At 36.2% G+C, this 25,253-nt stretch overlaps 1 protein-coding gene across 7 annotated transcripts in view; it reads left to right on the top strand.

The window, feature by feature from the left end:
• NPAS3 (neuronal PAS domain protein 3) overlaps positions 1-25,253 on the top strand; it is a 785,079-nt gene that overhangs the window by 696,259 nt on the left and 63,567 nt on the right. For 5 of the 7 annotated variants that reach the window (XM_081971246.1, XM_081971244.1, XM_081971249.1 and 2 more), the window contains one exon: positions 24,906-25,024. In XM_081971246.1, coding sequence (XP_081827372.1) covers positions 24,906-25,024 — 119 coding nt within the window. Of the gene's footprint in view, positions 1-1,779; positions 1,864-24,905; positions 25,025-25,253 lie in introns of all 7 variants that reach the window. The other 2 variants (XM_081971243.1, XM_081971248.1) reach the window with 1 other exon arrangement.

Raw genomic sequence — 25,253 nt, 5'->3', positions numbered from 1 at the left:
CTTCTATAATGGATCTTCACTTGCCAAATTAAGAAGTTATAATTCAGGGTTATAATCAGGATCAGTCTTTTCTAGAATGTTATATGCAGCTCACCTTCCTGACATAAATTCTCAGACAAAAAGATACAGATGTGACATCATGCCCACAGTTTATATGATTTCTATTGCCACTTGTGGAGGGTGGGGGGGATTCTTCTTTTTTTTTACATATAAGGTTAAACTTTTCTTGGCCACTAGTAGCCAATCAGTTTTGTTCTATCTGGAGCTACACATTTTACTACTACTAGATTACTACTAGGTTCAAACTAGTAGTGCACATATACAGTACATTAGGTTTAGGAGCTATTGGAATCCTAGCACTCAGAAGTATTGCAAACGGCATATGTAAAGTCTCTCTTTTTAAAAATGATATGCAGAGAAGTACAGATGTTATATTATGTGGCATGCCTTTATTAACAGGAGACACTTAAGAAAGGTCCTATTTTATTTCAGTCTGTTGGTGGCACAGCATAAACTGTGGTATCAGAGATACTACTGTTGTTTGTAAATAAATACTACAAATGAGTTGTAATTAGTTGAGCTGGCTTACCATAAAGTGCTGTAAATAGCAGTTACAAATCACCTGTGCGTAGTTATCTTCCTCTCTTGTCTAATTTTTTGCCTCTTAGGCTCAAGATCCAGATGGATCTCGAAAGACTTGAACACTGAGCCCTATCTAAAAAATGAAATTCAGTGTGTAGAAAAATAAGATTTTACACTTAGGTAAGAAAAAACAAATGCACAGATGGAGATTAGGTGAAACCTGGCTTAACAGCAATAACTGTGTGAGAGATATTGGAGTCCTGGTGGACAATCACTTAAATATGAGACAGCAATGTGGGGCAGCAGCCAGAAAAAGCCAATGCAATGCTAGATTGCATTAGCAGAGGGATTGTATCAATACCACTTCATAAAGCCTTAGTAATACCACACTTAGAATACTGCATCCAGTTTTGCACACCATATTATCAAAAAGATGTAGAGACTCTGGAAAGAGTACAGAAAAGAGCAACAAAGCTTATTAGGGGGCTGGAGGCCCCTAATAATTTGAAGACCAGTTGCAGGAATTGGGTATGTCTAGTCTAGTGAAAAGAAGGAATGGGTTGAATGATAGAAGTGTTCCAATATTTAAGGGCTTGCCATAAAGAAGAGGGAGTCAACCTATTTTCCAAAGCACCAGAAGGCAAGACAAGAAACAATGGATCTAAACTAATCAAGGAGAGAAGCAACCCAAACTAAGGAGAAATTTCCTAAAAGTGAGAACAATTAACCAGTAGAACAGTTTGCCTTCAGAAGTTGTAGGTTCTCCATCGTTGAAGGCTTTTAAGAAGAGACTGGACAGCCACTTGTCTGGAATGAGCAGGAGGTTTGACTAGAAGACTTCCAAGGTCTCTTCCAACTCTGTTATTCTGTTAATCTGCCTCCTTTCTCTTTGGTTATTTAGCAAGGATGTTCCACAAGTTTCACATGAACAACAGTAAACAAAAATCATCTATTCTCTCCTCTGCTCTAAGAAAGGGTGATAACACATATTGGCTTGCTCCATTCCAGCCTCCCTATAAACTTAGAAATGAAAGGTGAGACAGAAAATAATTGTAAAATGTTGGAACACAACTTCTGGGTGTTCAGTTCTTCTGTTTAGTGTTTATTTTATCATAGTTTTCATGCCACTTACATCACACTTTTTTACTAATAGAACAGGTAGATCTGATATATTTTATACTTCCTTTTTATTTGCAGATACAGATACAGCTGTTACACTTAGTGTGGCCAAATTTTGTGCTGTGGCTTGTCCAGTCCACCAAATGACTCTTCAGGAATCGGGTTAGTGACAAGTTATTGAGGCCCTGAGTTTTATCTGGATCTTCCATCATGTTTTTATGCCAATGTTTTATTTGATTGTTGTGTTTATGTTTTGGACTTCTCAATGCTGTAACAAAGATTTGATTTGAAAGCAAGATGTTTATCCTGAAGATGTATAGTATAAAATACAGCTTTTCAGAATTCTCATATTATCTCATTCAAGCTTTGCAATCAAATCAGGTTCTTCAATGGGAGCCTTTGGAACTCTGGTCACGGGGTGATTCATAAAATACCTTCTATTGTTTTTTAGGAGAACCCTAAAGAGGTTTTACTATTTTGTTTGAACAGCATCTACAGCAAACTGTGATGATGCCAGAATCATAACACACATATATCATGGTGTCATCCATCACATGAATGCCATGATTTTGTACTCTCTGTGTATGACAAAGGCAGGGGTTACTTTTTCAGCTGATTTAGTTTATATTTAATATGAGTATACACACACACACACACACAAGTACTTAATAGGATTTTAAGTGGTATTAATTACAAATTCCATTGTTAGGAAGAACATCACAAAGATGAGTTTTAATTATGTTGTTTAAAAAGTTGATGTCCCCAATGTCCATGTAATCTAGCAATCTGTTTTGGGCCATGCCCAAATCCTTTGTTGCCAAAATTACCAATAATTTTGTGGCGGGGGGGATGACATACTTGCCTTGAATCTTCTGACAATTAATGGACTTCGTTTGTGTTTGTGTGCGAGCCTTCAAGTCAGTGTTGACTAATCCCTGCAGTTTTCTTGGTTTTTCAGAAGTGGTTTGCCATTGCTTTCTTACTGAGGCTGAGAGAGAGTGACTACCCAAGGCGACCCAGCTGTTTTGAGTCTACGGCAGGACTAGAATTCCCGTTTCTAGGCTGGTGTCTTACTTATGAAAACCAAACTGAATCTCAAAATTGACTTACTCAAATTCATATAAATGGCACAAAGAATCCCCCCCCCACATTTTTTCAACAGGAATATTGTATGGAGTTACTGTTAATTTTACCTCTCTATTAGTTGATAAAAACTGGATTACAAAATGCATGAAAAGATTAAAAATATTACATCTCGAATCAATCTAAGCAGAAATTGAAATTAAAAAATAAATGGTAGGCAAAAGAAAGCTAGTTAAATATTGTAAACAGATAGCATGAGCTATACTTTTATAATACTTGTCTCTGAGGATTTTTTTTTCATTTATCTTTTGAGAGAGACATTCTTATTACAAGACGCATTCACTAAAATTAATTGTTTATTAAGAATTAATTAAAAAGGTTTGCATTGGTCTAATTGAATTGGGACTATCTTTCTCACTGCTTTGAACTTACAGGTTCTGCTGTGGTTGTAGTTAAGATGTTAGAATATTGCTTTACTCCATTGCAAAGGGTTCTGTCAAGAAAATCTTTAATATAAAAATAAAAAGCAGTTCATGCATAAAGCATGATGCCCTGAAGCATATTAGATCTGTTTATCTCTGTATTTAAAATGAACAGTACCTGGTATAGTTTACATAACAAGGCAGGGATCAGCTTGATAAAGCATTTATATCACCAGGGGAACACACTGGCTCATTTCCTCCACACTGTTCTGCATGACTAGCTTGCCCGCCAGCATAATAGCAAACAAAGTTTTAATAGGTCAAGAGCAGAGTAGCCAGTTCTGTTATAATAACGGATGTTGCTGATTGCTCTTCTGTTTAGTTTTTGTTTGTTGGCTTTTTTTCCTGTTTTGCTTTATGAGAATATTTATGGGGCTAATTATTGGTTGAGGCCTATGTACATAAGAACTTCCCAAATGGTACCACTAATAGGTCTGTTATCTGAAAAGAAACAGTGTCCCTTGATTCCTTGAAAAGATTAAGAAATGTACTATACTATAGCTTAGACTGTCCTTTTGCCCTTCAGTGACTTGGAACTGTAGTTCCCAGAATTTCTATGCACCTGCTGCCTAGCATTAGTGGAAGCTGTACTCCAAATGTATTGGATTGGTGCCAGGTTGAGAAAGGTTGACATTTGTAGGAGCAAAAGCTGTTTCATCAAATGCAAGCGAAGCCAAATGGCCATGAATGGAATCGTTCAGATAGTTACAAATTGAACTGACATATGAGGCATTTTATTTGTCAGCTATAGATTTCATTATCCTTCAAATCAGGGAAGAGTCATTTGGTCAAATGTATCTTATATATTGGGTAGAAAAAGTTGTACACATACTCCTCATTTAGTGACTGCCTCAGACAGTGACCACTTGCAGTTACAAAAGTGATGAATAAGTTACTTTGCAACTAATGCCTGCATTTAGACAGTTGCAGTTCACCATTACAGTTAGTACACATTATCTTGTTCCTGATGCTTTTTGTTGTTGTTGTTGTTGTCTTCCTTCATAGAGCAAAGAGCTTGCCTAAGCAAGCTGTCTCTTCCTGAACTGCTATTCTCCACACTGCATTGCATCCTTAGAAAGTGCTAACTGCACCATAACAAGCTCAGCTCAATGACCTTAATTAACCCGCTGGCAGATATTGCCTGTAACTGACAAGACTTTGATTAGTTTCACACCTTCTACTTTTCTTTGTCTCCTAAGTAGCTCTGGGCTCAGAACTCTGCTATGCAAAAAGCCAGTACTAGCACATTTTTTTTCAATGTATATTCCCTATTGTATATCTGCTTACTCTCTTTGTAATCCCTTTCATTCCAACAAATGTAAATATAAACATTAATTTTCTTCTTGCTAATATCCCAGCAGCAGGTTGAGCATTCCAAAAGGCAAAGAGTTTGGGGGGGAGGGATGTTGGGGTTAGGATTGACTTTCTTTGTGGTCAAGTTCTGGAAACCTTCCTGCCATTTGAACTCATCAGTTGTTTGGGGTCACATCATTCTGATGCTGTTAAGAAGAAAAGCTGAAGTGAAATTATATGCAGTCATAGTGATTTTTCACTAAGCCACTGCTTTGTTTAATGACTGAGTTGCCTGTTCCAATTGTGATCATTAAATGAAGATTGCCTTAGAGCATGAAGGAGTCTGTTCATTGGCAGGAAAATTAAATATTAACAGAAACAGAATTATTATTAAAACAATGTTAAATGAAGGTGCTATTTTTTTTTGGTTACATGTAGACTTTCCAGATCCAGTTGGAAGAGATTCACCAGGAGGCACTCGTATCTATAAATTATTTTGTTGTCCGTGTGATTTGTGCTTTAAAGTCAGTTTTGTCTCCTGGCTTCCAATTTTTGGAAGCAATTTATCATTGCCTTTTCCAAAGGGTTGAGAGAGCTACTGGCCTGAGTTCACACAATTGGCTTTTTGCCTAAGGTGGAGCTAGAATTAATGGTCTCCTGGTTTCTAAACTGAAATCAGGAGACATCATATTATTTTGGAGGTTGTCCAAGGTAGATTTTGAGATAATTTGAATTCAATATCTCTTTCTCAATTATGTTTCTATTAAAAATTATATCAGTTGTTCTTTCTAGATGATAAACAATATTTTCTTTTCCCCCGTGTTTTATTTGTTTTATTTATATAACATTCAATTTTAATCAAACAGTGTGTGGTCTGGGTATAATTATGTTTACATAGTCATATTACACATCTTTGTTGTGATATTCATCGCCATCATATCAATAATATAGTAACATAATAATATAATAACGTAATAATATAATAATATACTAACATTAATACTTAACATATTCTTCTTAACAACTTTCCACTTGGCTATTTCCTCTTTTTATATCTCCTTCTTTCTAACTTCTGTTTCTATTATCTAGCCGGATAGTAAACAATATTCTAATGATTTAGATGGCATATGAACTCAATTTTTTTAACTAGAACTAATGATTTAGTTTTTCTTTAAGTACTGTATCTCTCAGGTTTCCAAGTTGTTAGAATGGCAGAGAATTTAGGAAATCAATCTTGTTGTGACCGAAAAAAACCAGAAAGCCTCTGATTTTTTTTTAGTTTTTCCTTCTGATTATAAACTTTTTACTTATCTTGATATCTGGCTAATGAAGTTGCTTAATAATTATACTTTAAAAGGTTATCTAATAAAATACTACCTTATTTTCATAGTGAATATCTGACTTTTAGGATGCATATTTTGCATGATGCTTCTGTCAGTTCATCTTGTTAAATGAGTTACTTCTTTACCAACGAGGAAAGTTGATAGCTCATAATTTTCTATCCAAAATTAATCATTGTGTTGTGCTTGCGTTAATGTTGTGTAAAAGAGACCTTCCTAGGGAGCCCTTTGTAGCTGTGAATGAGAATGACATTGCACAAATATTCACGTTATATTTAACAAAGAAGAAAAAACAAACCAGGCATTCTTTACATGTTGATCATTACTTTTGATGGCCTACTGAGATTTTGGTCTCTCTTTGCACTAATCTTATGTTAGTAACTGTCATAGTCTATTAGCAAATTTAATTTTGTTAATGTCATAAAAAGTTGCTAATACAATGAGACTCATTAACAACTTTTGCATCATGTTAGCAAAAGCCAAATTTGCTAACAGAATGCAAAAATTATAATGGAGGGAAATCATAATTATGTAAATGCCTGATTTGATTAAATATGCCCCCTATATTTCTTAAGCAAAATAACTGAACAGTCAGCTAATTACTGTTTTCAGTACCTACATCTTGCCTTTTAAGAACTGTAGAGATTTTTATATTTGCTTCAGATATACTAATGCATTAAAGAATATCATGGACCTGAGTATAACATATCTCTCTACCATAAGGAAGGCAGGAAACATGGATAAAAGGCAGCTGAGAAATTATTGAAAAGCTTTAAAGAAAATTTTCAAGAGTTGTAAAAAAAAAACCTAAATTTACAATTTATGGCAGTTCAAAAGTTCAGAGTATAATTGTCTACATATCACATTTCTCTATTTCCAATACAGAATACGTATTAGCAATCCAAATAAATGTTCAGCTTGGTAGGTGCTGCTGGTGAAAGATCTAATCCAAAAAATCAAGCTAGATACTAATCAGTTTATAATATTATATATAATTTATTCATTGCAAAACGGAAAGTACACTATTAAGAAAACAAACCATGATCTATTATTTATTTATGGCTTTTCCATTCTCTGCCTAACTATTTGAGATACACAACAATAACATTACTTTAGAACATAATCATAAAACAGCTAGCTAATAGTTAAATAGGGTTTGCTTTCTTTTATATATGTGTGTGTGTGTTTATTATTTTTAATTTTCAAAACAGACACAACACAAAGAATCCTCCCTCTTTACATACTGTAAAAAGTGTATCAGTTGGTTACAAAGACTTTCGTGCATCTCTTCCACAGTCATCAACCATAATGCATATTAACTCAAGTACTTTAACTCAGATATATTTATACATATTACCATCATCATACCTCCATTTTCATTTGACTATAATTGTTTAAACGTCCTTCATCATAAAATATATCAAGATTTAAAACATAACCACATACTGGCATTTCATTTGATATTTCTAATATCCTCCAATAACACTGAATCCTTATGGCCTATTCTGGCTAAACATCCATAATATTTTAGTAACAAAAACTTCTAATCCTCCTTTCCAAATCACTGTTTACAATTTACATCTACTTTCCTTATGTTGTATCCCTGCCAGGGATGTGTGGTCAGGGGAGGCAGGGGAGGCAGAGCCTCACCTCTCTTCATGAAATAATAGTATATAATATTATATACTATATATATATATAATATTATAATATTATATACATCTGTCTGGCCGTGCCCGGGAGCTGCAGAGGCAGAAATGTTGTTGGCGCTCCCGGATGACGAAGGCACGAAAGCGACTGGGGAACGACGAGTCGCTTTCGTGCCTTCGTCATCCGGGAGCGCCGACAACATTTCTGCCTCCGCCCTCCTCAGCTCCCGGGCGTGCCCGGATGGAGGTAGCCAGAATGGCGCCGAGGCAGTCCGGGCAGACGAAAGAGCGAGCGAGGCAGCCTGATCCTCGGTCGCTCACCCGCCAGACTGCCTCGGTGCCATTCTGGCTACCTCCGTCCGGGCGCGCCCGAGAGCTGCGGAGGGCGGAGGCAGAAATGTTGTCGGCGCTCCCGGATGACGAAGGCACGAAAGCAACTGGGGAACGACGAGAACCTTCCTGCCTCTGCTGGATTTCGCGCGCTCCTCGCGACTGCAATATGCAGTCGCAAGGAGCACGCAAAGTCCAGCAGAGGCAGGAAGGTTCTCGTCGTTCCCCAGTCGCTTTCAAGGACTGTGGAGCGCGAGCCGGCGGAGCACGCTCAGGAAGGCGGGGAATGGGATCACGTGTGCTGGAGGCTGAGGCAGCCTGAGCCTCCAGCACACGTGGTCCCATTCCCCGCCTTCCTGATGACGTCACCAGCCTCACCAGCCATAAACCTCACCACACGTCACTGATCCCTGCATACACACACACACACACACACACACACACAATGTTATCATTATCCCTCCTTTATTTGACTGTGTCCTTTATCATAACATTTCCCCCCCTAATAAACAAAACTTAACTAAATTTAACTTAGTTCTTTTTTATTAACCTTTATATATAACAAAAAATATATAATCTTCCTTTCATAGGTACCATTCAATATTCATATCCAATTATTATTTATCATAGCAATACACATGTATACATTATTATCATTATCAATTATTTATCTATGGTCACTAAATTTCACTAGTTTTAGATTATACCCTTTCATCTATCAACCTGTATCTTTCCAGTAGCAAAACAATCTCATGTCTTCTGCCATTTGTGGTATCAGTCCTCTAATCATCTCCTTAATCAAATTTGTATGGACTCCTCTTTGCAACTCGTTGCTTATTAAGCCTCTCCTGTAATTTCGATGCCCTTCTTCTGTTTCCTTAATCAGCTTATCTTTAATTGTCAGTGGTGTTTTCAACGATGTTGCTAACAAAATTTCTCTCTTTAAATTCATAAATTCTTTTATTTTTTTCTTCTTCTGTATCTTGCCATCTGGGGTAGAGTTCCCCTCCATTTAATTCCTCTTTCAGTATTCCACTCTTTCCATTTCCAGACACAAACCAATCACCATAGATATCAGTGGATTTAATTTCTTTGTAGTCATTTTTCTCTTCAGTTTTTAGAACTCTAACCTCCACTTTTTCCTCTTGATAAACATCTCCAACTTCTTCATCATATTTTATTGTTAAATGCTCTAGATTTTCCAACTTCTTTTCCATCCTCTCAAATGTGTTTGATAATTTCTGAATTTCTGACAATATCTTTTGCAAACTTAAAGTTTCTTTCTGCTGTTGAGATTGTGTCATTATCTCAAACTGACAAACACTGCTGCTCTGACTTTGAAGGTTTTTACAAGATTAAGCATAAATTCACAATAAGGTCTTATTTTCACTTTTCTCTGGTTAAAGATATACTTCAAAGGAACATCTGTATGCTTTTCTTCTTATCACTCTCTATAGACAAAACAGTGAAACCTTGAAGTGCTAAGCCAGAATAATCAGTGAGGAAAGTAAAAGTGTTTTGTTTCCAATACACAAACTTCCAGCCTTCGAGTAGCAGTGTCGTCTTTCCCTCTGTTGTTACAATTTTCTTTGTTGCTTTTTGTATCTTTTTTTATTCCAATTTTTTTTAAAAGTCAAATTCTTGAATGAAATAGAAAAGGGGAAAAACACATGTAGTAATTTATTTATTTATTTATTTATTATTCATATTTATAGACCGCCCCCTCTCCCGAAAGGGACTCGGGGCGGTGTACAGTCACTAAAATACGTTATAAAATACATACAAAACAGTTAAATAATTAAATACGTAGGTGGAGGAGGTTGCAAGACTGTACATAGAATAATAAATATTAAATATAGTATATAGTGTATTAAAAACTTTTTAAAACCCCAAACCCAATTAAAATGAATAAATCCCCGGGAGGTAGAACTAAGAAAGTGCCAGGCCAGCTGATTGAAATAGGTGAGGAGAAGAAGGAGAATTTTAGTCCATAGGTTGCAAAAAATAATGAAAAAAGAAGAAGAAAACTTATTCCCTTCGGTTTAAAAGGCATAAATTCCACCCATGAAAATAACATTTAAAAAGTAAGATAACCCACTGTCCAAAACCATTCAAAGCTTAATTCCGCCACTTATTTCTTCTGTTCTCAAATTTAAATTCAGTTTTTTTTTATAGGCAGTCTCTTTTAAAATGGTAAAAATTCCTCACCAGCTGGAAACACTTTCTCTTTCCGTAGCCTTCCATTTTGGAGCCGCCCCGACTTCATCAGCCTAATGGCTGGATTTTTTGTCGCTGTCTTGAAGAACTTCTCTTGGATTGATCAGGGACTTTGCGATGTCCCTGAGATCAGCAAGAAGTATTCTTCCTGTTCACCATCTCTGCAGGACAATTTAGGTCCGATTGGACCACCCAGCGGCAAAAGTATTGGCTGCAGTCTCAGAGCATTGAGACTGCAGGTCCGTATCGTCACGACGTTGGCTTCTTCTCCAGGGTTTGCTTTCTGTTATCATCTGAACCCAGACCATAGATTAAGTGATGGTTAAGTAAGAATGCCATGTTACAATTTATTCCCATGGTGTTTAAAAATTAATTTACCTTAACTCCAATGATGCATGTTTTCCAAAGCCAGATTTATCATTACTAACTTCATAATGGTAGGTTGTGAATGATTGTGACCTGCAAATTCAGTCTCTATCAGTGTCCGTTTATTTATAATCTTTAGCATCTGCTTGTCTGCTAAAATCTGTGATTGGGGAATTTTACCCTGTGCATGATGGTTCCAACCTGATTGAGCCACCATGTGATTGTCTGTCTGTCTGTCTTTTCTTCCTTCCTTCCTTCCTTCCTTCCTCCCTTTCTTTTTTGAGGAGGAGGGTGTGTTACCCAAGTATTTGGTAACATCTCATGGCATTGGTTGGCCAAGCACAAGAATAGCTGGAATACCGAGTAACCAAACAAAGCTTAATTTATTATGTGCACATACAGAGTAAATAAATTCACATTTAATTGCACTGCATTTACAGAAAAATACCCATTCCAAAGTGAACTTCCAGTCTGACTGAGCCAATCTGAAAAAAATTATATAAAGGAAGATGTTTTCTTCCTAAATATTTTTCAGTAGTCTAAAGCCTATACTGTAATTATATCTTGGTATCCATGTGAAATCAATTTTGCAGTTAAGATGTCATTACAATGTTAACACTCAATTCTAACATGCTTTAAAATACTAACTTGTATGCAGTGCTATTTTTCCCAAGGACAGATGGGGGAATGGAACACATTTGGAAGGTGATCTAATTATTAGGAAGTTTCTTTTAATACAATAACATATAATTAAGGGGATTGTCAGAGCCTGCATGCAGATGACACTCAGGTAGTTTTTCCACTGCTACATGGGACAGAAGTCCTTTTTTCCAGAAGACAAAGCCACATTAGTGTATTAGTGAAGAGGATAGAAAATAAATTACAGCTGCCTTCAAGGTATTGCTGTTGAGTGCCATTGTTTGGGTTCTTTTTCGATTGTACTTCACTGGCAATATGGCTTCTGAAGGTTGCATATGACAGGTTAGGCGTTTTATCCTTTGAGTAAACAGTAATCGTGGTGTGAAGAAAGTGGGGCATTGGAGAATTTTCCCCATTCTTTGAGAACTCCACTCTTCCTTTTTAGTTTGCTCCAAGGGCTCTTTAGGGATACATATATTAAGCCCTTTAAATAGTTCATAATAAATCTGTGTCTCAGGCTGATTCTGACAGGTTTTTAAAGAGTCTTTTAAGAGAGAATCCTCAATCATTTGTTAATCCATGGGGTGAACTCCAGGCTTGGAGGAAGGGGGAAAAAACAGTGCAAGCTGCTATGTAGTGAAAATGTACTGTCTAGAAATGATAAATATAAGAGAGAAAAGAAAAGAACACAGCATTATAGCAGTTTTACAAAACATAGTATATTTAAATACTTTTTTCTTAATTAGGCCATATCTACGAATAGATATGGGAAAATTTCACTATTCAAAAAGAAAAATAGATAATAATCATCTAGCACACTTCCTCTCTAATTTGAATCTAAAAGTGTGCCGTCAACAAGAAACATTCAGACATATAAGTTGCCCGATTCTATTATACTTGGACATGTATAGACCCATAACAAAAGTTGTGCACATAATGAAAAAAATCAAAGACTTGGTTGTCTGCAAGAAATATCAATTAAGATGCTGGCAGGCAGTTGGGAATCACTCCCATTCTCATTGCTTTTTTGCCAGGCCGTGATCATTCTGTTTCTCTCTAAGTAAGGACATATTTATGAAAGAATCATCCAAACAGATTGTCTAGTAATCTACTATGTGGAGAAGGCACATGTCAATTCTGGGGTGAACAGGACTGAAATAAGAGGTAGGCAAGGCTACCTTGAAAAAGCAAGTGGGTATTTTCTTCCTTTCTTCCTTCCTTCCTTCCTTCCTTCCTTCCTTCCTTCCTTCCTTCCTTCCTTTCTCCTTCCCCTTTTCTTTCTTTTCCACTTTCTCTTATCCTTTATATACAAAAGGCTACATGGAGGATCATTTTTCCTCTAGACTTTTGATATACTAGCTTGCAGAAGGCTTTTGAAATTAGACTGGATGATTGCATGGCTTTTGTAAGCTAAAGCAGTTTCAATATGTGAAAGTACTGCTTAGGAAAAAAAAAGGTTCATAGAGGAATATTAAATTATGCATGGCAGGAAAAATAAATAGAGGAAAGCATTTTCCCTCTGTTATAGTATTAGAAATTAGATCATCTATTCAGGCTAAATGTGCAGAGAAGCAAAATGGAAGTAGACCCATTTTCAGATTGCAAACTTCCCAAATGGGTTAAACACTGTGTGATGCAAAATGCTGGACTCTTGGAGGCTGTTGTCTGACAGATTTCCCTGCATTATTTGAAAGTTTCAGCTTGCCCATTTCTTGTATTACTGTACTATTTTTAATTGGATGTGTATAGCTTTAATGTACATCCTCTTATGTTCTAAGATTCATTGAATGCAGAGTTGGAAGCAAGTTAATATACATTTTATTTATCTTAAAACAATATAGAGCCTGGGACAAATATATCCTTTTGCTGCGTCTAAATTTTTAGGTAGTTTTTCATCTAAAAGTTACAAAATTATATTGATAAATGCATAAAAATGAATGAAATATATAGTTTACAATAAAATGTATATAAAGATGTTTACAATAAAATATGTACCGGTATGTGTGGTAATAATTCAGAAAGATTAGTGCAGAAAATGGACAGAGCAAACTTCTGTGAAAAATAGAATATCCAAACATATTTTCCAACTTTAACCAGTTTGCTGGTATTTAAAGACAACAGTTTATCAGATTTTTTTTCAGAGTGAAAATCAAACATCTCCCTTCCAGTTTAAATCTTACATAAATATTTTAAGCAGTGTAATTTCAGCAATTTCCCTTCTGTAGTATCACATCCTATTCCTAATGCCATTAACATTTTCCCAGTGTATGTGTGTAATATATAAGTATATACACATACACACACATATGATACTGCCTTATAATGAATTCATCAGTGTTCCAACTAACTCACAACCAATCATATAAATACTGAGTCACCATGTACAGTAGATACCGCAAAATATAACCCCCAGTTTTCATATTGGTTATAGTTGTTGGGGATTATAATTTAACCACATTCTTGTTTACCTGAAAATAACGGCAATTGAATATGGTGCTCTCTGTGTACTCTCTTTATATACACCGCTTCCACTACTGAGCTACTACACTGATCTTTCATTCCCCCTACATGGAAATCTGTGATAATAGAATCTAGGAAAAATTCTACACCTAATCACACCATAGTGTGGAGATAAATTCTCAGCAAGAAGCCGAATATTTCAATTACAGAAAATTTCTCACAGGCATATACAATCTCACATTTAGAATACACAAAGATGAATTATGCTGATGAAAACAATGGAAAAAAATTGCTTTGCACAATGCGCATTTTCCATGTTTGTCTTTCTTATTCATTTTTGGTTCCAACTCATTTCATAATGTAGCATTGGTCATCTCATTAAATGCTTATTTATTTATTAGATTTTTGTCCCACTTTTATTACTTTATAAGTAACTCAAGGCAGTGAATTTATATAATACTCCTTCCTATTTTCCCCACAACGTATATATTACCTTCTAAATATATATAATTCCTTTGCTGGAATTAAGATCTCTTACACATGGAACAGAACAGGGCAGGGTCATTAATAGAGCAAATACATACACACATACATTTCAGAATCATAAACAGTGAATATTCTAATCCAAACTGACAGATGTGAGAAATTAATGCCTAATATTTTTGTTTCATTTTTAAGCAAGCTTTTATTGAAAAGAAATATATGGGCTTAGTTCAAGCAAAAGAAATAGTACAAAAGATTGTCCCAAAGATGCTTTTTCCCCAAAACACAACTGGACTTTCTTGATACAACCGTGACCTGGATGATTGAGAATTTCCATAGATAGTACAAAAGATTGTACCAGTAAAACATGAATATTTACATTATATTAAATCAATTTCCATATGCTACATGGCACTGAAAATTTTAAGGACTAGCAGAAATAGAATTCAGGAGAATCTTGAGATTATAGTCTTTGATAGTGAAGCTGAAGTGTTTAAATACATATTCACTTGAAATCCTATTGAATTGAATCTACAATAGATATACTTAGGATTGGATCTTAAACACCTAACCAGTCTGTCTGTCTACCTCTCTCTCTCTCCCCTCCCTCCCTCCCTCTTTCTCTCTCTCCCTCGCTATTGCTGTGTGTATGTGTGTTCAGTATATTTATTTAGTATTCCTGTGTGTATAGATATATCAGTATCAATATAAATTATTTCTTCTGCTTTCTCGTCATATTTCAGAATTGCTGAGCTATTTTGGTACCCAGCTGACACTCCAAAAGACTTTTCAAGATTGAAAATTTTAGCTTGAACTGTAATAGTTTGGACCATTTTTCATCCTTGAAAGATAGGAGATGGAGAGATACTTAAACTCACATCTTTAATTGGAATAGTCACTATGATAGCATTATTACAGTATACAGAACGGTCTTGTATTTTTTCTGTTCACATATTAGGCATTCCTCTCACAGACATTATATTTTATTAATTTCTGGTAAATGTACATGGGTCAAATGTACATGGCATCTAAACATACGATATAACCTAGGCAACATACATACATATATTTAATCAAGTTATTTGCATCAATTGAATTATAACTCTTTAAAATAATGCGTTGTGTTAACACAATTTATGATAAGGTATTTTTAACAACAAACAAATAAAGAATCCAGCTTGCATATGAAATGCCAGCAACTCCCCCTTGGTTGGGCTACGCAGACTTCATGTATATAAAATAGTATATTAAAGTAAACTTAACAAAAGCAAAGAGCAATCATTGCAACTGTATTTTTTCCTCTTCTTTGTGATTCTAATTTTAAAAGCATTAAAGAAGACAGCTGCTCGTGCTGTGATATGCGCTAAACAGCCTGAAGGATGGAAAAAAATATATTTGTAGCTCATAATAACTATTGACCTTTCTGATATACCATGTTCTCTCTGTTAGCTATTCTGTTCTATCAACAGTAAAGATTGAACATGACTTCTTAATAGAAAACATGGGGTTTCAAGCTGCCTTCACAAAGGTGTTTATGTATTGTTATTTTGTTCTGTAGGACAGAGACTAAGTCCTAGTGCCCTTTGTTTGACATCATGTTGTTATAAAAAAGGATCTCGCTCTTAAGGGCAGATTAATAAAATAATTTGGCTCATAATCATTTTATGGTCGAGATAAAAGGGTTGCCATGTTTGGTCCAGTATGGGGGCAGAAGAGGTGGGATCCAGCATCATCTGAGTAATAGAGCATGCATTTTTCACTAGAGGTACATGTGTCAAGTGGCTGCACTTAGAACTGCAGGGCAATAAGATTTAACATGTTGTCTTTTTGTTGTTATAGAATTTGTGTTACTTTTTCTTTCTAGAGCCCTAGTTTCCTGCATAATTTCTTATTTTGGATGTCTTGTACATCCAAAGTGTACGTTTATGATGCCTCGTATACTCCACTGAGCCCAGTATTGTGGCTGAAATGCCCACCTTAACGGTCGGTATTGACATTGTGTCTTTGACTTTGTGACTTTGACATTGTGAGTATTTCCTTAGAGTGTGTGTGTTTTTCCCAAATACCAATCTTGCTCTGAAATTAAACAGGGCACGACCATTTAAAGGTCCTTCATTTTCTCAGGGTAGGACCACACCAAGAAGCAAAGTCTGCCTTAGCATATGACAGTTGGAAATGGTAACACATTGAATAAATCAAGAGAGAGTAGCAACAGAGGGCAACTATGTTAAGGATTTAATGGGGGTGTATTTGTAGTGGGGCTGGAATGACTTACAAGTATCTCCATGGCTTTTCTGTAATTTATAGCAATGCACCTCAACCTCAGTAATTTTAAATTGTGTGAACTCCAACTCCCAGAATTCCCTAGCATGCTGGCTAGGGGATTCAGACAGTTGAAGTCCACACATTTTAAAGTTATAGAGCCTGAGAAACACTGTTTTAGAGCAATGGTCCCCAACCTTTCTGGCTTTGCGGACTGGAGTAGAGGGGTAGAGGAAATGATTCAGTGCCAGCGGCAAGCCCGTGCACTAGCATGCATAGCTCCATTTGCATGAGCAGTAGGCACTCCTGCCTCCAGGTGTAAAGCTCGAATTTGTGCTAATGGAGCTTCACATATGCGCACAAGAGTACCTACTGCTTGTGTAAACGGTGCTCTGTGCCCACATGTGCTCACCTGCTGCTTGTGCAACTTGGTTCCAAATGGGCTGTGGCCCAATACCGGGCTACAGCCCAGGGGTTGGGGACTTCTGCTTTAGAGTATCAAAAGAATTACACAACACTGGAAAAAGGCTAACAAATTCTCATAGTGGAAAGGACAGTACTTCATTTCTTTAGAACAAAGTATTTTGGCACATTAGCACATTGATACATCTTCAGAATAATGTAGTATAACATGAATCAGTTACAATTTCAATCATGTTCAAGTCCAGGAAAAATATATCATATTTTATACCAAGCATTTATTTAGAACCTAAGCTGGAGATTCCTTCTAGAAGAACTAAATTCACACGAAGCTCAATGTGAATGTTAATGCAGTGAGGTGACAAAATATATTAGACAAGAATGTCCAGTCTGCACCCCAATAGATGAGTGCAGTCTACAGAGTTTTGAATCTTGCCAAATTATAATTTTTAGCATGACACAAAAGGAGATTTAATGAGTAATCATATGGACTACATTTAATTCATTGCATTCTAATCATTTTTAAATTAAATTACTTTTGTCCTGGACCTGCTTATTCCTTTTTTCTGCTCCAATCATTTTTGGGAATGTGTCATACCATTTCAACTGCAAAAAATATTGTGCATTATTGTATTAAGGCCATGCTGGTGAGGAAAGAGGAGAACGTAGCCCAGTCTTCCCCAGCCAACTTGGCTTCCAGATGTTGAGAATTAAAGCTGACTTCAGGATGCAGAATTGGGAATTTCAAGAGTTTCAGTCACAGCATACCTAGGGCAGTGGTGAGCCCAATGATTTAGCACTGAGAATACAAAACCCAAACTGAGTCATAGAAAGCTCAGTGATAAAAGAGGAATCCAGTGCTAAATTCCTTTCACCTTGAAATTCATGTTTTATTTCTGCCACAAAGGCATCTATTACAATAAGTCTCAACTGAGCTTCTTATTTTTATTTCTATATATCACGTATTATTTTATTACTGTTTTAATGTTTTTGATGAGTCCTATGTAATAATTGTACTGAAGCTAGGAAAGACCCTTCAAATTGTGCAAATTATCATCCGATATCCTTGTTAAATATAGATGCAAAAATCTTGACTGCAACTTTAGCACACAGATTGTAGAATATGCTACCATCAATCATACATGCTGCACAATCTGGCTTTATGGAAGGACATCAAGTTTTGGATAATATGATTAGTGGAGATGAGATAATTAGTGAATATTTTAACAAATGAATCTGAGAAACCTGAAACTACTCTGGTGACATTGTTAGATGCGCAAAAATCTTTCAGTGTGATTATTTGGAACTTTTTATGAAAGAGATGGATTAATTTCCATTTATATTCCTTGGTTTAAAATCTATTATTTTAGTTCCTTTCCTCAAGTTTTTACAAAGGAGATTATTTCCCCTCCAATTAAGATATATCAAGGACCATATCATGAATTATTTTTATATTTAATTTTGTTTTTGGACATTTTGATGATTGGGGTTGAATACATGGAGATAATAATTTGACGGTTGTTAATCATTATCAAATTTCAAAATTATCGAAATTCAAATCTGATGAAATATGGTCAATTTTCTGTGTGTATATATTCCATGGAAATAAGTAAATAATATGCTGTGGTATTTATAACACAAAAGCCACATTATCTCATTTCTCAATTCAGACAGCTACATCTTCATGAGAGTGAGAGGCTGTCTTGCCCGTAGTTCGCAACGGGTTCACTTAATGACGGTATTTGCTTAAGAACCACTGCAAAAAAAAGGTCACAAAATTGGGTGTGATCACATAGTGACCCACTTTACAACTGCTCTGACTTACAACTCAATTGCAGTTGTAAGTCAAAGACAATCTGAAATGGTCTAGCTCGGCATTTCTCAATGTTAACAACTTTTAAGAAAAATGGACCCCTAGAATTCTCCATCTGGCTGAGATTGAAAACATTGATGTAGAGGCCTATTGATGATAGAAAGTTGGGCTTCAGCTTGGAGTTTAGCCTGTTTAGGAATCATATTATACTCCGCAAACAACACACCTGCAGTATGGATGTGCTCCCCCAGTTGTTGGTGAATTAACAAGTGATAGATAGCAGCAACAAGCAATTTTCTGCAATTGTATAGTTTGTCAACCACAAACTGTATAAAACTATATCCTGACCGAACCGATAAGATTTATAAGGCTGCTCCAAAACAAGGAAACTGACTGACCCTGGCAACATTTATCTATGACTTAGGGCTATGCAAAACATTTAGGAAGGATCCTTTAGTAACCACATTGTGAGAGGAGTGTGCAGTGGCCTAGAGGTGGAGCTCTCACCTCACAATCAGGAGGTTGTGTGTTTGATCCTAGGTAGAGGCAGATACTTCCCTCTTTCTGGGCACACTGAGAATATATCTGAACAAAACTCTGCATTGATAACAGGAAGGACATCTGGCCGTTAAAACACCCTGCTAGCTCCATTCAGTTACCCAGACTCCACCCTGCAAGGGATTATAGGGTCGTTAAAAGATGATGATGATGAGAGGGCAAGTGAGAGCAAAATTGGATACATAGGGAATAACCTTCTCATGTGTTGCCCTTAATGTATGGAATGTATTGAAACCTCTCTGCCTTTAGAAAACAAACATGATCTTTATCTTTCTTCTTAGCCAATTCAGTTTTAATTCATTTTTGTCCAAGTTTGTTGGTTTTTTGCTGTTTTTGTTTTCATTGTTAGCCTTCTTATGTCCTTCTGGTAAGACAGCAGTTGAATAAGCAACATTAATATTAATGCATTCCAATTTACAATGAAAGATGCCCTATCAAGTTTACAAGTCTCCTCCCCATATCTTGCCATAAGTTACAATACACCCACTTGACTCAAAAATAAGTCCCATTAAAATAATTTCTGAATATGAAAACATTATTAATACTTTTTTTGTATCTTAATCATGTTATCTGACAAATCCAAATCTCAAAACAGTGTGTTTTGAGAGTCATATCAGAATAATCGCAGATACTTTCTAATGTACTGATTCTTCACTTCAGGGTTGAAGCTGTGGCATCTGTTTATTTAAAATAAATATTGAGTCCCTTCACAGTCTGTGGTATGTTTCTAAACTGCTGCTTCTAGCTAGTAGGATTATTTCAGAACTACTGTGCTTCTCAGCCTGTATTTATTGTCATGGTTATTGTTATGGAATAGGTATGATTTTCATGGTCTGATTTATGAGATCAGCATTGCTTCTCGTGTGTGCAGTAACCTACAAAATGATTTATTTTTGTGATAGGTGGTAAATTCTGAATCCTTCAAAATCCCATGTGCGTATACTTCATCCTGACTTTATACAGATTATTAGTCCTAGTGGTGAAACATTATTTAATTAATTGTATAAAATTAGTGCTTAAAATGTATTCTAGAATAAGTCACTTTTCCTACTTTCCACCTTTTATGCCTTGACTCTAGCAAATTCAATGGCATTCTCAGAAATCCTGATAACCCCTAAAACTTATAAATATTATAAAGTTATAAACAGTTATATATTTGGGTCCTGATGCCTTTATGAAGTTCTGATATTTGTGGTGTGACTCATATTTGTCCCCTAAGACATCAATGGTCAATTTTCAGTGTAGAAGGAAGAAGAAAATATTTGGCTAATAGTTTCAGTTTTGACAGGTTGAAAATACATCGGTGCTATAACCTAGAACATTTTTTGACAAGCTGATCCTCTTCACACGTGTTGGATGATAATTTATATTATTCATATCCTTAGTGTTGATTGGGAATTCTGAAGATTGTAACCAATAAGGCTTGAAGAAATCAGACTGGGATGGAACAGAGCAGAGAATTCAGAGAGAAAAGCAAACTAGATTCAAGTTGGGCAATTGAGAGTGTACTTAGTTCCCATCATAGACTCAGATTGTCAGCTGTTCCTTCAGAGGTAGGCTGTGGACAGTTATATAGTAGAAAGTTTTTGAACTGACACTGGAATCAATTCTTTCTTATTTCTTCCTTATATCTCAGTTCTGACCCCCCCCCTCCACACCTGTAAATAAACCAGAACACAGGCTTGGCTGTTTGCCACTGTTTAATTACTGAGATAACGAATCCTTTGGCTGAGGGCCCAGACAACTCACGTTCAATGGAGCAACCCAGATAATTCAAATGAAGCAACGCAGATAGTCCAAGCAAACAGACACGGCTAGAATACACAGATAGATTTTCTTAAGTACTAGTTCGAACGGTTGTTTTCAGCAAATGTCCCCTCCCAATGCCTCACCTATAATCTCTCTTGGGAGGGGCCACTCCACAATCACCTGTGCTAATCATCTTCTGTGAGTCTGCCTACGGAGTTGCTGCTTCCGCTTCTCAGCCCTTCTCAATCTAGCATCAGGGACAAACTGCCTTTGATCCTCCCCACTGCTACATGCCTCAGGCGGCTCCTGGTGGCCAACCAGCCTCTCTGGTCCCTGCTCTGAGTCTGAACCCTGCACAGGGGCCTCCACATCGTCCAGGGCAGACTCATATGGTTCCTCGCTATCCGAGTCCATCAGCAGCTCAACCGGATCCTGCTGGGCCACAACATATCTCTTTCTCAAATGTACACAGACATAGACAAACAGACACACACACACACACACACACACACACACATTTTCTTCCTAGGTGAATCATTTTCCTAGTCAAACCTGCTTTTCAAACCAGTATGAGTTTTCAGACTTTAGTTGTTCAAATCTACTTGGAGGTTTAATTTCTGGTTGACCTAAGTGCCATCCTGTTGCAAGCACTTTGATGTAACATGTAACATTTCTCTTTCTTTCTTTCTTTCTTTCTTTCTTTCTTTCTTTCTTTCTTTCTTTCCTTCCTTCCTTCCTTCCTTCCTTCCTTCCCCATGCTTCAAAAGATTTGTCTCATTATTTCTGTCTCATGCACAAGAGTGTGATACAGAATAGAAGTGCAAATAGTTTAAAAAGGGAGAGTCGATTAATGCTGATTCAAAAATGCAGAAATTGCTATAATGGCATCCAGGTATTGTACAACAAATAGCATGGCTAACTGCAATGTAGACATAAGAAGGACAGGAGAGTTCCTACATGGGAAAAGCCCCCAAAATATTTTGAGTCTCTTATTGTCACCAAACAGTATCATTAAGGTAAAGGTTCCCCTCGCACATATGTGCTAGTCATTCCTAGCTGTAGGGGGTGGTGCTCATCTCTGTTTCAAAGCCCAAGAGGCAGCGCTGTTCAACGATGTCTCCATGGCATGACTAAATGCCAAAGGTGCATGGAACACTGTTACCTTCCCACCAAAGGTGGTTACTATTTTTCTACTTCCATTTTTCCATGCTTTCGAACTGCTAGGTTGCCAAAAGAACAGTATCATTACTTGTACCATTATATCCTGTTGATTAAGTCCAAATCCCAAAATCACTGCATTCTTATGCACTTCAGTCAAGTGCATAAGAAAAGGAATGGCCAAATTATGTTGTTGCCCTTTTCCTACATCTTTTCCATGTGGTTTCTGGATTGTTCTATTCATTGCGAAAACATGCAGTGGAAAGAAGGGATTAGTGAGATGAAGTCCAATTATTTAAGTTGTATTATGCTAATAAAAAGGAAGCAGGACTGTTGAAAATCATTGCTTATCCCCATTAAAAAGCAAAAGGGACTTCAAAAACACTGGTGGGTTCCTAACCAGTTTACTGCCGTTTTGCTTGTGCTCATGTGCGACGCTTCTACGCATGCACAGAAGCATCCGGGCGGGTGGAGCCTCCCGCCACCACCTCTACTGGTTCAACAACCCATCTCCGTTCAGAAACCTCAGAATTATAGTGATACTGTCTATGTCTAAATATAAAATGGACAGTGAAAAAATTAAGTAATTTAAAAAGAATAAAGTTTTTATTATTAAAACTATTTCACTTAATCAGAACTTCCACTAATATGCAGCTAACTTCCATTATTATGCAGGTAACCAGGGGCGGGGGGGGGGGATCTGAAGACCTAGTTTGAGTTGTTTTTAAAGGAAAGTGTTTATATGAAACATTTAAACATACTTCACCAACTAAATATATTTAATGCACAGAGCATAATTTGATTATTGGCTGTTGGCCATGAAAACAGAACTTCACGTTCAGAAACACTGTACATCTGAAAACAAGTTGATGTGATTAAAAAAAACAATTAAGGGAATGCTGCTTTGATGCCATGCTTTTGGGAAGTATCTGAGCAAAGAGACCTTTGTTTTTATCAAACAGAAGTCTTCTTATGTTCTTAATTAACACAACTTCCATGTGTTTAGTTCATAATTTTTAACAATACATTGTAACATATTTTGTTCTCTGCTTATGTTAGATTATAATGTGCTGGACTGTAGCTGCCGCATGTGTGAAGCCAATTTTAATATTTATTCACTCAGCAGGAAGAACACATGCTGTGGTTTCTTAATGTACACTTTAACCACTGTACTATTGAGTGCGGTATACTAGCAGTAATAATTCATAGTGAGTCTCTTCATGCCATTACTGCTTAGGATCTTCTTTTGTGTGTGTGGTTTCAGGGTTCTAGTCACCTTGATTATACATTTCCTTGCTTTGAAACTTTCATTTTTTTAGATGCTGCAAACATGATATTACCAAATGAAACCCAGCATTAAGGCCAAATTTGTGATGTGGTTTCTGAAGGCTTAGCGCTTCACTAGGTCTCTGAGGACATCACCAATAAATGTGAAAGAAGCCAACAATAGATTGGCATACTTTTCTATTTCCACTAGAGTAGAGGAAGAAATGCACTAAATTAAGTCTAACCTTAAATGTATAATCTGTCCTTGTGAAACAGAAAAAAATAGGATACAGCATCTTGGAGCTCTCAGCATCCCTTATGAGGAAAAAAAATGGTTCTAAGGGTCTCTGATCTTGTGTTTTAGTAAAATAGAACTGCACGGCTGACTGACAGTTCTGATCTAAAGCATTTACATTTAAGTTTTGATCTCTCTGCTTTTGATTAAAACTAATGAGCTCATTTAATTCAAAATGGGAATCTCTGATAAGAGAAATAAGGTTGATGTGATTGGATTAGAGGGGCAAATTAAACTCTTAGAGCAGAAGTTTGTGCTTATATAGTGTATTAAAAAGCTGTTGGCGTATTATGGCGTGTTAGATGATGAGAAAAATTTCATAGTAATTCATATTTAATCAGAAGAAATGAAAGTACTAAATATAACATGGCTCTGCTTTTCCCTCGAGTGATAAAGAGCTGTACATTTAAAATGACATGGAATTCATGCTCTCTTTAAAAAACAGTCTTGAGACACACTGAAGAAAAACAGCATTATTGTCAGTGGGCTAATCACAGCAGAGTAGAAATCCAAAGTAAAATGGCTATAGGAAAGTAAATATGTGCAAGTTAATATCAATAGCCTAACCCTTTTCAAATAAAAGGGACAAACCTTGGTTGATAAAAGCAGTCTTTAAATTTGATGAAAACTGCTTGACTGGTGTCCTTTAAACTGCTTAAACTGAAATGTTTTCTTGCCAATATATTCATAGAGGTTTGCTTCTCAATTAAATGTCTTGCACAACAAAAGTGTGCTCGCATTTGATAGGAAAATAAAAGCACTCGAGTACGTGACCTTTTTACTCATGTTCAGGTGGACGAATGTTACAATTATCTCTTCCCTACTCTCAGATAAAAGCCAGCTCCAATTTGACGGAAAGAGCAAGGGGAGACGGAAACTTCCAATTGAACTGAGAAAACAACAATCTATTGTTTGAAAATTGTCCATAATATATGGACTGGTGGTTTTCGTGGGGGCATTGAGGAAGGCCACATTAAATTGACAAAATTTGTGGGATAGTTTCAGAAAAATAAATAGGTTCCTTTCCTAATATCAGTTTGTTTTCTTTCAAGTTTTTTCCTGCTGTAGAATTTTGCTTGCAGAGTATTATGAAAAGGCTATGAATTTTCATCTAAAGCAGTTTGGCTTTTTCCCTATTTCTATCATGAGTAGGGTGAAAGAGAGATTATTTATTTGCTTATTAGTTAAGTCTACAACTTCTGTGCTGCTCAATTTTTTTAAAAAATCTCTTCCACAGCTTGCATTTGGTCTTAGGTTAGCTCAATGGCTGAACCTATGACATTCAGAAGAGCTCTCTAAAAGTTAAATGATCAATAAATTATTTTGTTATGTCTATTTTAGTGGAAACTACAAGCCCAAGCCTACTTTCAACTGACAACAATCTAGAGCGTTCTTTTTTCATTCGGATGAAATCAACACTGACCAAGCGAGGTGTACACATAAAATCTTCAGGATATAAGGTAAACTTTTGTTTTGTCTTCCTGAATATTGTTAGATGTTCTCCCTCTTTTTAAAAATATATATGATAAATTGTAGCAGATCCCAGAATCTCCTCTCCAGAGCTTCATAATAGTTGAGCTGGATAGTTTTACAAACAGAAAGTGAAAGGCCATAGATGATATTTTTGAAGTATATCCATCAGGTATCATAGCAAGGTTAAAAAATCAGCAGCATTCTTTAGTGTCACAG

Source organism: Natrix helvetica, assembly GCF_964273705.1.
Source record: "Natrix helvetica genome assembly, chromosome: 1".
In the NCBI taxonomy this organism is placed as follows: Eukaryota; Metazoa; Chordata; class Lepidosauria; order Squamata; family Natricidae; genus Natrix; species Natrix helvetica.
The sequence above is the reverse complement of the archived record's forward strand: the minus strand, read 5'-3'. Positions and strand labels throughout refer to the sequence as shown.